At 36.8% G+C, this 18,573-nt stretch overlaps 1 protein-coding gene across 1 annotated transcript in view; it reads right to left on the reverse strand.

Moving 5' to 3' along the window:
• Window positions 1-18,573, reverse strand: part of Eif4g (eukaryotic translation initiation factor 4 gamma) — a 163,969-nt gene that overhangs the window by 135,037 nt on the left and 10,359 nt on the right. The window contains 2 exon segments of the mRNA NM_001167859.1: window positions 1,248-1,950; window positions 8,523-8,831. Of these exon segments, the coding sequence (NP_001161331.1) occupies window positions 1,248-1,950; window positions 8,523-8,831 (1,012 nt within the window).

Here is an 18,573-nt window from a genome sequence, read left to right on the forward strand (position 1 = left end):
TTTCCAGCTGTCAAACAGTTTTTTTATTTATTATTGAAAATAATAATAGTCAGAATGAGGTTTTTCAACAATAATTAAAAAACGATTGCTCTTATTACGAAAAAAGTTATTAAAACTTGTTGAAGACAAAGTGCATAAAGTATTAACTTAAGCATTTTAGTGCATGTGTAGTAGATTTTGCAAAAATTAAACCTAAACTTTTAACTATGCTATGCTGTAATTCAAATTGAATTTTTCTTTAAACATTTCTTTATAAGTTCATTTAAAACTCATTTAAAGGTTATGAAATCAGTTAAAAAAAAACACCTTTTACAAGGTAGAATGCAACTATAATTTTTGCACCCATCCTCACCATTCTATATGTTAGTATTATAATTATGATTTCTCCTCTAAAAAGTTATGCAATCCTTAAAGAAATTGTCTAATTTTTATATCTTACAAAAGTTTTCCTGTATTTTTATCAATATACGCTAATGAATGTAGTGAAATCAGTTTTAAAAATGTCAAGTGTTAAAAATTAGCTTTGTGTTTCATGATTCTCTCACATCTAATCCGAATTTTCTAAAACAAATCATCTTATGCAAAAAATGAGCAAAATCGTAATCGTGTGTATATATATATATAAAATCATAAGTGATCTTAAATTACTTTATAGTGAATGTAAGTCAGAAGACGGAAAGCACGCTAGAATTAATACTTTGAAAAATGTGCGAAAAATACCCTTATTTCCTTGATGTGGCAAACTTCTTATTTTTATGTACAGAATCAGAAAATCGCTCAGGGAAAAGGCTTAATTAAAATATTTTTTTTTGGTCCATCACTGTACTTATATAAGCGATAAATTAGTTTAGAAAATGCTACAGACCAACAAATTGCTAACGATATTTCGGGTCATTCTACTATGTATAAAGTTTAATAATGTGGCGTCAATGAATAGATATTTTTTCTTTCAATAATAAGGAAGTTGGTAGAAAATAATTGAAATAATACTTAATTCTTAATTCAATAATACTTAATTCAAAAAATTGTGCCTATAGATCGTGAACTTTTTATAAGTAATAAGATCATCACATCATAGTAATAGCGCTACTCAAAATATATGTAATATTGATGACATGAATTTGGAAGTTATTTTAGTAACAAATACATTTTATGAATATTTATGCAGTAGCTTATGTTTTATTATTGAGGTTTGCTATTCAATAAACCACTTTTAAGTTTAATTGATCAAACAAAATTTTACTTACGATTACGTTTTCTCTCATTTGTTCGTTCATCTTTTCTAGGTGTATTAAGGGAAGAATTAATCAATTGGTTATCCATTCTTTCTGATTCTGCTTCTTTTTGAATTTGATCCATTGTTTTCGGATTGCTATCGTCTCTTCGGGGTATCCATTTATTCATCTTTAGATCAATAACATCTTGTAACATAAAGCGAATCCTTGAACTTACTTTACCTTTTTGATTTGCGATTTGTTGCATTTGTTTAAAATGATCAGACAAGTCGATTTGTTTATCTTCTAAAACTTTGCCAATCGTAGTCAATAATTTACACAAACATTCAAGGTTTTCTTCGTCTATTTGAGTTAGTAAATGACGGATGCATTGGTGCATTATTTTACAAGTAAGCATATTTTGCTTAAACAGTTCACCAATAAAACGAATATTACCAACAGATTTTACACGAATTCTTCGTTCTTCTTCTTCAAAAATCATTTGGAGCTCTTTCTTTTTTTCTGGATCTGTACATTCATCTATTTCTCTTAACTTTTCATTACGAGCATTTTCATCCACTGTATTTTTTTCAAATTCAGTCTGACAGCGTGTTAAGATGAGCTTTCTAAAATTTGCTGAGCTGGAATCTCCAGCATCAGCACCTGTAACTTCCATATTTGAAAGTTCTTTACACATTAAAGCATATGCAACTGAGAAATTGGGTTCATCGACAGCCTGCAAACATAAATATACTCATTATATAATAATTGAATACATACACGTAGGCATACAAAAATACACACATACGCACGCAGATACGCGTAATACATAAATCAACGCAAAAAAGTGTGTTATTATGCTCGGCGTACTCTTTTTTTTTCCTCTCCAGTAGTAAGCAAGGAAATGCTTTTCAAAATAGAGGATCAAAATACTTTGGATGTAGTACTTGAATGCTTTAATATGCTCAAAGGGTTAGGCACGGGTTAAATCAAATAGAGACGTTCAATTATTTTCATTCGTCATTGTAATTTGGATTGTAACAAAGCGATAAACAGGCAGAAAACAGTCATTTATCAGTGGATTAGCATGTATGGTGTTGTAACATGGTATAATTTCACTATGAGACTGGTCGATCGAAGGTGGTTAGAACAGAACGTCCCTAGGTTAAATGAGAGTATTTGTGTCGAAATAAATAGTCGTTCGTAAAAAATAGATAGGACAACGAGGCCTCGACAACAGTGTGTCAGAGGGCATAGGTAAACTGGTGCTTTCCCTCTGGGTGCGTTGCCTCTCCCTCTCCCTCTTTCTCTCCCCCTCGCCCCTCCCCTCTCTCTCTCTCTCTCTCTTTCTCTCTCAATTTCTCTGCTTTGCTTTTCATATAGAGCACTCGCCGATATTTAAAGGTTCACTGATAAACACACAAACACACACGCGCGCGCGCGCGCACGCACGCAAGCACGCACGCACACACACCAGACTAACGTTTTAGCAGTATCTCGAGAGGGTGAGCAATAAGGCAGCAAAAGTCGGTGCTGCACTATCGCGACTAATGCCAAATGTGGGTGGACCAACGCAGGGTCGAAGGTTACTCCTAGCCAGTGTAACTACATCAAATATTTTATACGGTACTCCAATATGGGCGGACACTATGTTGGTGAAGTCCTATGCACGAAAGCTGAGAACAGTTTATAGGAGAAGTGCATTGCAATTCGCTTCTGCCTACCGAACAGTATCAGAAGATGCAGTGTGCGTTATTTTAAGTATGCCGCCTATTGACCCTCTAGCAACAGAACGAAAGAATATATACGAAGAAAGCCGGCGTGGTGACAATACTCAGAACGAAGTTTGGAAATCCGCGAAGGAACAAACCCTAGCTAAGTGGCAAAGACGATGGAACTCCAGTAAAAAGGGACGATGGTTGCACCACCTCATACCACGTATTGTTGGCTGGACCAATAGACGAGACGGGAGAAGTGAATTACTACCTTACACAGTTTTTGAGCGGACATGGGTGCTTTAGAGCCTGCCTACACCGCTTCAGGATACAGGACAATCCAAATTGCCCAGTATGTTTGAAAGCAAACAAAGATGTGGAGCATGTCTTCTGTGACTGTTCGCGTTACGAAATGGAACGAGAAGAACTCAAGTGTCCTCTGAGTCAATGATGACAGCTATGCTAGCGTCGAAGGATGGTTCATGCGCAGTAAACAACTACGTAAGGACCATTCTCAAGACGGTTGCTAGACGAAGACCACTAAGTAGTAGATACGAAACGCTCCTCAGACTGGTGCAGAGGAACGTATGTGTCAGGCTTGAGTCTATCCACAGAATGACCGGTCGATGCTGCTCGAAGAAGACGACCGGACGATGCTGCAGGAAGCAGACGACTGAACGATGCAGAATGAAAAAGACGGCTGGGCGATGCAGAATGAAGAAGACGAGTTTGATCCTGAATCGTTAATCACCTTAGTGGATGGGGGATGTATGCAAATTTCGAACTTCAAAGTAGAAGCCAAGCTAGTTAACGGGCTCCACGGAAGTATTGTTCAACGATAGTACCTGTTGGGATCCGGTGTCGGAGAACCACTTGTGCAGAGCTTGCTCCGCCTACGCCACATAAAAACAAACAAAGAAATAAACAAACAAAACAAACAAACACATACACACACGCACACACACTTTCATGCGGACATCTTCTGAAAACACGTATTCTAACTCCAAACACTTGGAAACGTGTTTCTTACGTGTTTTTGATGAAGTCGAAAATTTTACTATTACGAAGCTTTCTCTATGAGAAAGCAATTTTAAGGCCTAAATTTTTTAAGGTACAAATATTTGTAAAACCAAAAATTTTAAAGACCCAAAATTTTTGAGGCCCAAAATTTTTAAGGCCCTAGCTTTTAACTGTCTATCATTTTTTTTATAAAAAGAAAAAAACGTAATGTCTAAAAACGTGTGACGTAGGGCTGGTAGTCTGGAGAACCGGAGAATCGTAAAAAATCAAGTGGCGCAGCAGCGCCACGAAGGCGAGCTTGCGAAGCAGACGAAGCCGCGGCGGTCGTGACACTGTTTACTTCTATATTGGTGTTTCGATTTTTCGTGATACAGAGAAAAAAGCTTATCGTTACCGTTCGTGAGTTTTTTTGACTTATTAGTATCTTTTCTAAGCTGAACTATTATTTCTAAGGAATGTATTTGTAAATAAGCCTTTTCTTCTAATAATAAATAATACAAATTTTTTTCCAGTGTGTGGTAGGACTGTGAAATTGGCTTCAGACCAAAAGTAGTAGGACCGTGAAGTTGGCCGCGCAAGCTATTATGCGTAATACAGTTGGGTATGGTTTTCCCACAGTTTTCTATGCATGCTGCGCATCCGCGCATACAGGCCGTGTCGTGTCAGATCAGAAATCCTTGCTCAACATACAACATCAAGTAGCGCGGCAGCGCCACGAAGTCAAGTTTAAGGAGCAGACGAAGCCGCGACACTATTTACTTCTATATTGGTGTTCGGATTTTTCATGATACAGAAAAATAGTATATTGTGTACCAAGGGCGTAAAGTGAGCTTTTTTAGGCCGAGTGTAAAGTTTGCAGTAAGAGCCACAGACGAGTACTGCAATCTCACGAGGCCAAAAAGCCAACTTAGACCTTGGTACACACCATATTTTTTGTAACGCATGTACTGATTTGTGCGTTCACACACACATACACAAACGCGAGCGCGCGCGCGCACGCACACGCATATGTACATGATCAGATACAAACTATTTGATGTAAGCTAATGACCATTTTCTTTAAAGAATTTTAGCGGGCGTTTTTCTTTTTTTTTCACCTGACGGGTGTTTTTCTTTGTTTTTTTTCCTCGCATATGCTGCATATGCAGGCGAAAAAAAGAAAAACACCCAATAACATTTTTTTTGTCCGCCGGTCTGAAAAAAGTAGTTTTTGTAACACATTTGTAACACGATTTTCACGTTTTTTTGACCTAAAATTAGGGACAAAAGTAGTCGTTTTCCGACCAGCGGGTGAAAAATGCAGCAGCGGGCGCAAAACTACTTTTTCTCCACACCTGCACCTGCCTGGAGAGCAATGTGCATTTTCGGTGCTGGTGTGAAGAAAAATAGTATACGCACCACGGGAAGAAAATTGAACAGCCCATACCTCGTGTTTGCCACCCTCGCCTTCGGCTTGGGTGACAATTTACACGAGATATGGACTGTCCAAGTTTTTTCCTCCGTAGGCACGTAATATACTATTACGCCCGCTATTCAATTCATTGGCAAATCTTCTAAACTCGCGTGAAATTCAACAAGTGCAGTTTGAACTGCACTTGTTGCAACTGCAAAAATCAGTACATGCGTCACAAAAAATATGGTGTGCATCAAGAGCTAAGCAGGCTTTTTAGCCTCGTGTGGTTGCAGTACTCGTCTGCGGCTCGTAAACGCCCTCACCTTCGGCTCAGGCTAACTCGCCTTGACTCAAACTCCACACTCAGCCTAAAAAAGCCCACTTTACGCCCTTGGTACACAATATACTATTACGCTTGCTTGATAGGTACAAAAAACGCGAAAATCGTGCTTGTCTTATAAAAAATGCTTATCGTTATTGTTCGTGAGTTTTGTTGGCTTATTAGTATGTTTTCTGAGCTGAACTATGATTTTCAACGAAAGTATTTGTATTTGTATTTGTATAAGCCGTTTCTTTTCATAATAATCGAGTGTATATATCACGAATGCTCAAAACAGTATCTTGATAATTTTTTTTCTCCAGTGTGAAAGGGCCGTGAAGTAGGCTGCACAAGCTATATGTGTAATAGTTGGGTATTGCTTTCCCACAGTTTTCTACATGCTGCGCAGAGTAAATGTGTTTACGTTGTCTGCTTGCATTTAAGGTTATGTTTTCAAACAGCTGCTGCACTGTCACTGCAAAAAATAGGTATGAAAAACGTGGAAATCGTTCGTGTGTCACAAAAAGTCGTTTCGTACACGTAGCGACGTACACAAGCACGATTTTCGCGTTTTTCCGACCTATTTAGCGGGACTAAAGTAAGTTTTTTCAGACCGTCGGGCAAAAAAAAGTGAAAAACGCCCGCTAAAATTTTTCGGAAAATTTTTCGGATAATATTTATTCAAAAAAACGCAAAAATCCATACTTGTGTTACAAAAAATATGGTATGCAAGGGCTAGGTAGGCTTTTTGGCCTCGTGTGGTTGCAGTATTCGTCTGCGGCTCGTAAAGGCCCTCGCCTTCGGCTCGGGCTAACTCGCCTTGACTCGTACTGCAAACTCCACACTTGGCCTAAAAAAGCCTACTTTACGCCCTTGGTACACAATATACTATTTTAATTTGATATCGATTTAATTAATATTTTTTATTATTTTATTGTTCTTTCTATCTATTGTGCGATGCTCTTGGTTTTTTCACGGCAGCATGTGCACGTTAGTACTCTGTATTCGCAAGCTAATGGAGCGAAGAACCCGCGAAATTGAAACTTTTGAAAAGAAACATAGCCTAGCGCTCGCAGGTTAATCCAAGCGGGTTGCTTGTTGTTACGGGATCCGAGACGATGAACACGACACTGATATAAGGGCCCTAGATTCGAGTGTGCGTTTCACGTGTTGAGCGCGAGACGTATTCGTTTGATCCTCGACGCTTTGCGAATGTTGCGTTGCCTCAGATTTTTATGTTGACAAACTCCACTAGGGCTCCGCTATCTGCACGTGGCTCATTCCAATGTACGTGCCGCTACTTGAGCCTGCCGAGTCGCTGACCTTTGTTTATCGCGTTAATCTTGCTATTCATCTCCTTTCATGCTTCTTTGATCTCTGCAAGAGCCGACGGCGACTGTTATGCTTGTTGGAGAGGTTGGATATATTATAATAATAATGAGGTTAATAATGTAGTAATATAATATTGCCATCGTGGCTCTGCCGCGCCCCTTGATTACACACACTTAGCACTTCGCGTACACCATATTTTTTATAACGCATAGACGCAATTTCGCGTTTATTTATACGTATTAAGCGGGGCTGAATTGATTATTCTTTGACACGGCAACCACGCTCTTGTTCGAACATTATGTGGGAAGGGATTTCCGCGCTTCCCGAGTCCAGAGGCCAAGCGACGCTTTCCCGTTGCAGATGGCGGTGGGCGAAGCGACGCTTCACCTCCCCCGCACAGCCGAAGTGCGTCACGAGGAAAACCCAAGCCCCGAGTCCCAGCGGAGCGCCCCGAAGCCCTCCGAGCGAGCGGCGGCGGCAGCGTTCTAACCTACCTGAGCCCGCAGGGGCGCAGGGAGGGAGGGACGCCGTCGGCCGAGAGCGTCGGTCTGGGAGAGGGTCCGACTTAGACGACGAGGCAGATTGGGTCGGTCAGCCGACGAGCAACTACGAATGCAACCTACAGTGTAAAACCCTAGACAACTAAGCATTCTTTCAATATACGAACTACAAACTACTAACCGTTTCGATTCTCTATGAAAATCCTGTCCATGCAATCCTTCATTCCCACAATTATATAAAGGCAAACTTTGATTTTCCTCGCACCTGCACGTAAAATATAATTTCTCTCCCGCGCGCATGAAGAAAAATATGTATTTTTCATGTTAGTTGGAAGAAAAATAGTATACGGACCACTAAAGGAAATTCGGACAGCCCATTTTTCGTGTTTTTCATGATACTATTTTCACGTGATATGAACTGTCCAAATTTCTTGATCCCTAGACACGTCATATACTATTTTTCTAAATATATAATTGATTTTTTAATTATTATAAATTCAATAAATAAATGATGTGGATAAAGAAGCCGTTAGTGTATTAGAAAAAAATGCATAAGCTTATGTATTTTTCCGTAAAATTTTTCACTCATTTCTGATTTTCTAAATAATCGTACAAAATGCAATTTTTTTATTTACAGTTATCTACAGTTTTTAAAGCTAAATAGGATTATAACGGAACTCAGCTTTAACATACGTAACAAGAAAGATTTCAAATAATTAAAAAATGAGATGTTGTTTGCTTTAAGCAAAATTAAGCAAAAATTTTGAAATATATTTTTTAAACCGCTCCACTGTCACTATCGTATTACCTTACCCATAGAGTTTCTCACTGTTACGCATTTGCCTAGGCTTACGCCTGTGACCGAAAATAAAACCTGAAATTCTTCTAAAATCTAACTGGAATTCCAAAAAGAGACACATCACCGCTAAGCCAACACTGCTTTTCATGATATGTAAATATTACATATACTCACACGCATGCACTTAAATATAAAGAACGATTAATGTAATAATTATTAAAAATTTATACCTTTTCGAACACCAAATCAATAACTCCCTGAAGTCTCTCCTGCGTATCGATTTTTAATTCTCGTACTTGTTTAACTAAAGTATCAAACTTTTGGGGAGTAAGCTTATTCAAAACGCTGCGGACCTTCTTATAAAGAGCTTCACTTTTGCTCTGTTCTTCTGAAAGAGATCCTTGAACCAGTCTTGTTGGTTTCCACGCATTTTCAGTCTCACGTAATTTAACATCCTCACGGAGAGAAAGTGAAACATGAATCACATTTGGTTTGCCAGTTTTAGGTTTTCCTGAATGACTTTTTTTATTGGAAGGTGGCTGTAATTATTGACAATAAATAAATTAATTAATTGTTTATTTATCGTACACAACAAATTATTTTGATACAAAGATTTATACAATTTTTTTAGTTTTTCTTTGAATCATTATTTGAATTATTATATAAATTTTAGTAATAATATAAAAAATGATAATAAATCATTAATATGAAAAAAACGCACATATAAAATATGTTTTGAAGTTTAAGGGGCCCAGCCTGGGTTAAATCCTTCAAATAAACAAAAAAATATTTGTCTGATAAAAATTTTTACTTTTCACGTAAATTAAAAAACAAAGAATATCTACTGAAAATATTTACGATACACACTACCGAAAAATACCATACAAAATCACTGACCAAAATTCATGACATTTTACTATATAAATAAGTGTTTTTAGACACTTGCCACGGCTTTGTGAAAGACCGGATCGTCTTCTTTACTCTACCCGGGCTTAAAATGTACCTTAATTATACCTCCTCCGACCTAATGAAAGACATTTCCAAAAATATTAATTAAGTATTATTATACATACGTTGTACGTTTAATTATTATTTTTCACACTGTACTTGTTGCTAACAACAATGAATTTTTTTTTTTAATGTCTTTTACTAGGTTTGAGAAGGCATGTTTAAGGTACATTTTAAGCCCGGGTAGAGTAAAGAAGACGATCCGGTCTTTCACAAAGCCGTGGCAAGTGTCTAAAAACACTTATTTATATAGTAAAATATCATGAATTTTGGTCAGTGATTTTGTATGGTATGTATATGATATTTTTCGGTAGAAATAGTGTGTATTGTAAATATTTTCAGTAGATATTCTTTGTTTTTTAATTTAGGTGAAAAGTAAAAATTTTTATCAGACAAATATTTTTTTGTTTTTTTGAAGGATTTAACCCAGGCTGGACCCCTTAAAGGGGGTTATACTAAAAACTTTGTTAATTGTTTATTACATCATTAGTTATATGATAAATGTAAACAATCCCTATAATGGCTAAAGCCAAAGAGGGTGATTCCTATGCAGAAGCTATTCTCAAGCAGAAGTCACTGAAAATCGCAAAAGTACCCATTATAATGGACCCAATCGAAACGTGGTCTGTTAGTAAACACTACACAAATAGTGATCACCATGCCCTAATAATAGAGCTAGGTAATTCAAAGCCAAAAGAAAACGCGATTACAAGTCAATCGTCAATTGGACGAAACATATTAAATCAAGCCACCAGCGAAAGAGGAAGCTGTTCTCTTGAACCACCATAGAGAAACTGTTGGCTGCATGCAAAAAGGTAGGGAACAACGTTTCCTACAGACTAAAATACAGTTTCTTGTATTACTACCAAAATGTGTTCAGCCAGTCGGAGAAGCTGCATCATATAGACCATTTTTCATGCTAGAAACTTCGCAAATAATTCTGGTACGCATGATCTGCGCAATAATAGACCAAACCATAGAAGGATAAAATAAATTAGCTAAAAACTAATACGTTTAAAAAAGCACTTTATCCCAATTGGCGTCAGCGTAGTGTTCGATTATGTACGAACAGCAAAGAAGGGAAAAACGTGGAAAGGAGGTACGAAGAAGTACTGCGCTATTGTTATGCTAGATGTCAAGAATGCATTTAACTTAACAAGATGAAGTAAAATACTCAAAGCACTACGAAAACGAAATCTGCCTTAATACATAAGAAGGATGATATCTGACTATTTAAAGAACAAAACCTCCATCTATGACACTAAGAGCAGTATACCGAGACCTATGAAGTCTTGGCAAGTTTTCGGCAAAGGTCAATACTTGGCCCAACAATGTGAAACATTATCTAGAATGGAGTACTAAGGCTAAAGCTACGCAAAGGGGCAACGGTAATAGGATTTGCAGATGACATTGCAGTGGTGGTAGTAGCAAAGAAAAAGGAAGGAGTGGCGGATATCGTTGACGAGCCTATTAGCATAACCCACAAGTGGCTGATTGAGACAAGTCTAAAACTTGTTAACCATGAAACGGAAGAAAAGAGAACAGTAACGCTGACCGTGGTTAAACATAAGATTCTATCTTAACCGACCATTACATAACTGGACATCTCTATAAATAAAAGTTTGTCATTCAACTAGCGCGCCACACGTAGCCTTACGGCCGCGGTAGCTTGCCGCCTTCCATTGCTTTGCGATGCAAGGCACGCAAAACGCTTTGCGTCACCATGCGCACCGACGCTCGAGCTGCGCGCTCGCTATCTAACGTTTGCGTTAGTTATCTATTTAAAAAACCTTTTTTGAGGATTTCTCATTTGTTAAAACGTTTTAAAAAAATATTTGTCATGGTAAAAAGTTGTGTTTTGCAAATATCAACAACTTTTATATTTAACTTTTTCATATAAAACGTAAAGCACACCAACATTTTTATTCAAAAATACACTTAAAAATCGAACAAATTGCGCCCGCATTTTGAAAAAACGTAGAGCATCAGGATAACAAAATTAGTTTTTTAGTATGTGCGAGAGGAGACTCCTCCTAAAATTTTAGCCTGATCAGTCGAAAATTTCGTGAGATATCGCATCTCACACATTTTTCGCTGACAAAACTATAAGGCACTTCCGTACCGCAGTGGTGCCTACAAAGTATCTTACTCTAGTAGGAGATAAAGAAGCAAGAGTTAGTGATACTCTATCACGGTTGATGTCAAATGTAGGTGAACTCACACAGTACATCAACTATGTTATATACGGTGCCCTCATACGTGCATACGCCATGATGGTGGAATCCTACGCTCGAAAGCTGCCTACACTTAAGGGGGCACACCACCTTTGAAATTAAAATCAAAATTTTTTATTAAAAATTTATAAATACTTATATAAATAAACCAAATTTTCTTTACTATTCTTAGACATAATTACCTTTATTTTGATGGTTTTAGAAAAAAAGTTACATGATAATTATGTTAAAATTAATCAAAAATTGATAAAAAAATGAGTAATATGCTTATAAAACTTTTTCTATGAAATTTAAACCAAATCCCCTCATTCATACCATAACTAATGTACTTTTAAACAATATGCTGGAGTTTGAGCACATTTGGGCCATTCGTTCCTTTGGAATCTTACGGTCAGTAAATTATGGACTCCCTACTATACGTAGGTATTATAGAGGAATATAGAAGGTCTAAAAACATCATTAATAAATTGTGCCATTTATTTTTTTGAAATGGTGGACCGAGATTTCAGTCTTTGGAAAAGATTAAATTATGATTTATTAATTAAAATAGCGGAGTAGAAATTTATTCTTTATGAAAGATTGAACTGCGAGATTTATTCTTTACAAAAGATTAAACTGCGAGACTTATTCTTAAAAAAAAAAGATTAAACTGTACGTTTTATTCTTTACAAAAAAATAACTGTTCCTTCTAGGGTTATATTTTCACGTTTGAATTTTCCTGATTATTTGTATAATATGATGAGGAATCTAGATGCTTGTAATAACGGTACCTTTTATTCTTTTTGTACTCATCAAAAGTATAAAAGTAATGATTTATATTTTCCCTGGTAGAAATTGTCCGATTTAAAATGGTGAAAAGGCTAAGAACGTGGTAGTTTTCTTTATCAGTTCTTGTTACAAGATGTAACGCTTTTTATCCTAGTTCGTTGACAGTTCTTAGATCGAGCTGTTTTTCGATCGAGCGGTTTTGATCGAGCGGTCAAATGACAACGTTCGCGTGGCTCAGTTGGCTAAGGCGCGCGGCTATCCTTGTACAGAGCTCGGGTTCAAGTCCCCAATCGGTTGAATTTTTTCGGATAATTTTTCGCATGCAAATAATTATTCTATATACTTTCATTTAAAAAAATTCGAATACAAGCCTGCTAGTAATGATTTTCCAATTCTAACCTCGAATCACCATTAACCACGTGCACCTGTGTCGTGTTCTTTGACCAACTATCTTTGGAAGTAAATAGTTAAGAATACTCGATCAAAAAACTGCCAAAGAACTAGGATAAAAAGCGTTACATCTTGGAACAAAAACTGACAAAGAAATTAACTACTAAGTTCTTAGATTAACAACATCAGAACTTCCAAATAACTTGGATTCCGTTTATACCAGGGTTTCTAAAGAAGTAATCAAAGAATTTATTCTTCCTAGCGCCTGTATTTGTTCTTTAGCGACTTTAGAGTGTAAAGTCTGAAGAACAAAAACAGGCACTGGAAAGAATAAATTCTTCGATTACTTCTTTGGGAAAGTATAAATCATTACTTTTATACTTTTGACAAGTACAAAAAAAAAAAATAAAAGTTACAGTTTATTCTTTTGTAAAGAATAAAAGGTACAGATTAATCTGTTGTAAAGAATAGAATTCCGTTCAGCCATTTTATAAGAATAAATCGCACAGTTTATTCTTTTATAAAGAATAAAACTTACAGTTTAATCTTTTGCGAAGAATAAAATTTCGGCCCATCATCATTTTAAAAGAATAAATCACGAAATGTATTCTTATAATTATAAGAATAGATCGTTGTCGTTATTATTAACAAAAGGAATCATTATAAATAAACATTTATTGTTGAAAATTATATTATTTATCAATAATTTGAATGTCTTGCATTGATTTGATTTGATGCATCAGGACATTCTATAGAAAAGAATAAATTATGCGATTTATTCTTTTAAAATGGCGGGGCAAAATATTATTCTTTACAAAAAAATAAACTGTACCCTGGTAGAAACTTTACGCAGTTTGTGGCCAGTCCATTTCTAATTCGAAACGGACTGGCCAGTTCCTTAAGCAGTGACAGCCTAGTAGACGCACCATTTTCGATATATTTCAAAGTACTTCACTGCGCAAGAACTTGTTAGTGAAGTAAAAAATAGAAAATAGTAACAATTAGACGTTTGTTACTATTTTCAGGATTTAAATTAGATATAAAGTCCAGGTGTACCGTATTCATTCATCTAGAATGTTTTTTGAAGGATGAATATAATTTTAAAGGTGCGCATTAAGAGTGAAAACCTATCCCTACATACGCATACACTCATATATGAAAGTATCTACAAGCATGCTGTACTGACTGACTTTGTGTTGTTTAATCGTAATTGCTGTGTAAAAAGTGTCTTTATGTGCTCAAATTCACCAGTGATGAGGTCTTCTAGGTGACTTGCACAGATATATACATCACATCAGTATGCGAGCCAGTTACTGTCAACCACCAAATCTCTCATATTCATGCTAAATCCATGATATTGAAGTTTGATGTTTGTTCTTTTGCGTTAAGATTTGTTAAATTATTTAAAAACAGGCTGCCATATCAGTTTTACTTAACCGACTTGGTTCGGCTTTTCATATCAGCTAGAATGAATTCAACTCAATATATTGTTTTAACATGCCGATACAAATTAAGTTGCAAAATTTCAGCCCTGTAGGTATGATAGTTTTCAAATGAGAGCCAAATCAAGTTTTTATTGATTTCAATCACTTGTTTAATAATTCTATTTTCACTCTCATTTGAAAACTATCATACCTACAGGGCTGAAATTTTGCAACTTCATTTGTATTGTCATGTTAAAACAATATATCAAGTTGAATTCATTCTAGCTGATATGAATTTGACTCTCATAATATATAGACCCACCTGTATTTTTTGACGTCAAAGGCATAGGGTTCACGGTGAAAAGCCGAACCAAGACGGTTAAGTAAAAACTGACATGGCAGTCTGTTTCTAAATAATTTAACAATTCTCTACGCAAAAGAACAGACATTGAACTTCAATATTATGGATTTAGCATGATCACAACAGATTTGGATGTTGACAGTAACCGGCCTCGCATACTGATGTGGTGGAAATATCTGTCCAAGTCACCTGGAAACCTCATCACTGGTAAATTGGAGCACATAAATGATACATTTTTTATTATAATTTAAACTTATTGTGCTCATTTTGATTAACATTGTCTGAGACTCTGAAAACTATGTGGTGGTATTTGCTGCAGTTCTGGATCTGCTATTCTGCTGTAGAGCATAGCAGACAGCTTGTATTAAGTATCAATACACTTTGTATACTTCTATGTGTACAGGTATGTGTGTATACGGTTAGGTACTGTCTACTATGCTCGTACTGCGATATGAGCAGACAGACTATTACGCGGCGCATACTATCGTGTGCGTAGGTTAGATTATTACTCTTCGCCTCTGTAACACATACACGTTTTAATAATATATCACAAATATTAGCGTAAACGGTGATTTTAAGTTGATTTCTAATCAACAATAATTATTGTACCCATATTTGTATGATTGTTGTTTGTATCATACAAGTTTTTTATTCATAAAATACATTTTTGTATTCTACTTGGCAGTTCTACGCAGGCATTTAGAACTGGCTAGTAAATGGCCAGTTCTTAGGTTAATTTCTACCAGGGAAGCAATATAACTAAACTTTGTACATAGTACATTAAATACATCTATAGTATTAGTATTTCTCTGTTCAAAAAAGTAGTGTATAAAATACTTGCCAATTACTCCTAAATTATTTTTATTCATTATTTACATTTACTAGCGGCTTTAGGCGCGCGTAACTACTAATTCAAAGGGCTCAGACATAGGCTATCTCTTGTGTCGGCAGACAAAAATTTATTTTATTCTAAATGTCTGAGATTTGAAATCCATTTATATATCGCGCGCGATACGAAAAAGCAAAAAGTTTTATAGGTTATAATATCACTATCGGTTCGTATATATATTTGAGAATCATTCTAAGAATTCAATTTATTACTACCATTATTGTTTTACATTTTGCGTTATTATTCAAATTAAAAGACAACTTTGAATTCAAAATCGGCCTGCATACGCGACCTTTTTTACCAACAAATCAGACGACAAACAAACCCTGTTAAAAATAAATACATATTTTTTGTATGTATCTTTAGTACGTACTAAAAACGTGTAATTTGCCTGATAATACGTATTAAAAATATGTACTGATTTGGAACTGACTATTTAAAATATATTAAATATAAATATAAGTATTTGATGTGGCCATAAATGGTGTTATTATCCTTATGGTACTTCCATTTATGGCCACATCAAATACTTATATTTATATTTAATATATTTTAAATAGTCAGTTCCAAATCAGTACATATTTTTAATACGTATTATCAGGCAAATTACATGTTTTTAGTACGTACTAAAGATACATACAAAAAATATGTATTTATTTTTAACAGGGAAATTCTTTCAAGATGAAGTGATTGAAAATTTTAGATAGGAATAATAATTTATTCTGAATTTTGACAACGAACTGTGTTAAATTTACTGTATTCTTTGTGTTGTAAGTGTATTGAATACATCTCAATGAACGTGTTCATATGTGTACATCTGTATACGTTTGATTGTATGTATGAGTGGGGAGAGCCGCCAGCGCTGTTAGCGCACCGATATTTAGAGACTAGTCAGTCGCTGCCTGTACATATTCGAGTGAACATAATAAAGAGACTACAGGGTTATATATACGACGTTTATTTCTATCCTTTTTCCTTACGCCTCAGATAACCGTAATTACAGGTTATGGGCCTACACTCACGCTCGATAAAAGACGTCTCGCTAGCTTAACGAAGTTTTGTCCTTCCTTCGAGACGCCGAAAGGCTTACCAAACCGTACAGGAAAACCGTTGGTGATAGAAACCGGAGCAGCTCGCAGAAATTCACTCTAAAGGTACGAAGTTAAATAGCGACCGCAAAAAGGAAGAACCTGGCGATGCTGCGAAGGCGTACCTCGAACCTGAGGACCTATTCGACACAATAGCGCCCAGTAGCGAAGATGGAGCCGTGAGCACAGACCCAACGAAAATGCGTCTTGCTAGAACCAAGCTGATACTATCCGTTGATCGCATAATACTGAGTCAAATAGAAGGACTGATTTCACCGACGGAGATTTGGAATAGCCTGCAAAGTACGTATGCCAGCAAAAGCCTCTACAGAAAAACAAGCCTGATAATCGAATATACGAGAATACGACTAGAAGACTGCGAATCAACAGAGGAGTATATCGATCGCATAACCACCATACACCAAAAGCTCAAGGACAGAAAGGCGAAAAGTGGGGAGACAACGGAGCCAAATCGTCATCATATTCAAATGCCCGATGCTACCGTTGTAACCATTACGGCCACATTTCAAGACAGTGCAATCTGCCCGATACACGCCAGCAGCGAACGCAACAACAGGCAAACCACGCTAGCCTAGAAGAGGACGAGGAAAGGAGCCAGCAACGTGACGACCAAATCGCGGCTTTCGCCTTCATCGGACTTGCCGCTGGAAGTAAGGCGAGTCCAGATGATTGGATCGTCGACTCCGGCGCATCCCGTCACATGTGTAATGATAAGAATAGTTTCACATGCATGCGTAAGTCAAATCTAAAATACATTACCGTTGCGGACAGAGGAAAAGTGCTGGTACACGGAGAAGGTGAGATAGCAATGCAATTGGCAAACGGAACGAAGATAAATTTATTGAACGTTTTATTTGTACCCGACGTAACCGTAAATTTGATGTCAGTTAGTGAAGCGAGCAAGCGAAAATTTAATACAGTTTTTTCAGTAAAATCATGTAAAATCATCGATCGAAACGGAAATGTAGCCGTAAATGCGCATTTAGAAAGCGGTATTTTTAAGATCCCATGCAAAAGAGGCAAACATGCTGCTAACGCGAATGCAAAACATCTAACTAACCACGATAACAATTCTAAGCGGTAGGTGGCCTTGACAATCCATGCATCACCATCGCCAGTGGACATAGAATTATGGCATAGGCGACTTGCACATCTCAACAACGACTACGTCAGACAGCTGAGCAAAAGACCGACATCAGGAATATACCTAAAAACTGGCGAAGAAAATAAATGCGAGGTCTGCGTGCTGGGTAAGATGTGCAAAAAACCTTTCTACAGAAGCGAAAACCGAGCTGGCGCGGTGCTGGAACTAGTACACACGGACTTGTGCTACATCACCCTGCAGTCGCATGGAGGAGCGAACTGCTTCTTGACGTTTCTCGACGACTACAGTAGAAAATGCTTTGTGTACTTCCTGAAGCGGAAGGACCAGGTTTTCTCAAGTTTCATGCATTTTAAAAATTATGTCGAAAATAATACGAATAAGAAAATAAAATGCTTAAAAAGTGATAATGGTACCGAATATATAAATTTTAAGATGCAACAATTACTGGACCAACACGGAATAAAAAGGAGACTCAGCATCCCAGGGAATCCCCAACAAAATGGCCGCGCTGAAAGGATTGCAAGAAATTTGCTATAAGGCTAGATACGTCATAAAGGGCTTCAACCAAAAGAGGGCATCGACTTCCAGGAAACGTACTCTCCAGTTGTAAATTACATCACGCTGAGGATGCTATTTGCCTATGCTGTAAAATGGGACTTCAAAATTATTCATCTAGACGTCGAAACCGCTTTTTTGCAGAGAGACATAGAGGAAGACGTGTATTTGCAACAACCGGAAGGATACATCGACCCGCAGCACCCTGACATGGTATGCAAGCTGTTGAAGGCGATATATGGCCTAAAACAAAGCGAAAGGGTTTGGAATGTCAAGTTAGACAAGACCCTAAAAGATTAAAATTGCAAAAGATGCGAACACGACCAGTGCGTCTACACCAACTTCGAGAACGACAAGAAACTAATAATAGCAGTATTCGTGGATGATTTAATAATATTTTCAAATTCGAAAAATGTGGCAATGGAGATCACAAGCAAG

Source organism: Nasonia vitripennis (assembly GCF_009193385.2).
Source record: "Nasonia vitripennis strain AsymCx chromosome 1 unlocalized genomic scaffold, Nvit_psr_1.1 chr1_random0002, whole genome shotgun sequence".
NCBI classification, from domain to species: Eukaryota; Metazoa; Arthropoda; class Insecta; order Hymenoptera; family Pteromalidae; genus Nasonia; species Nasonia vitripennis.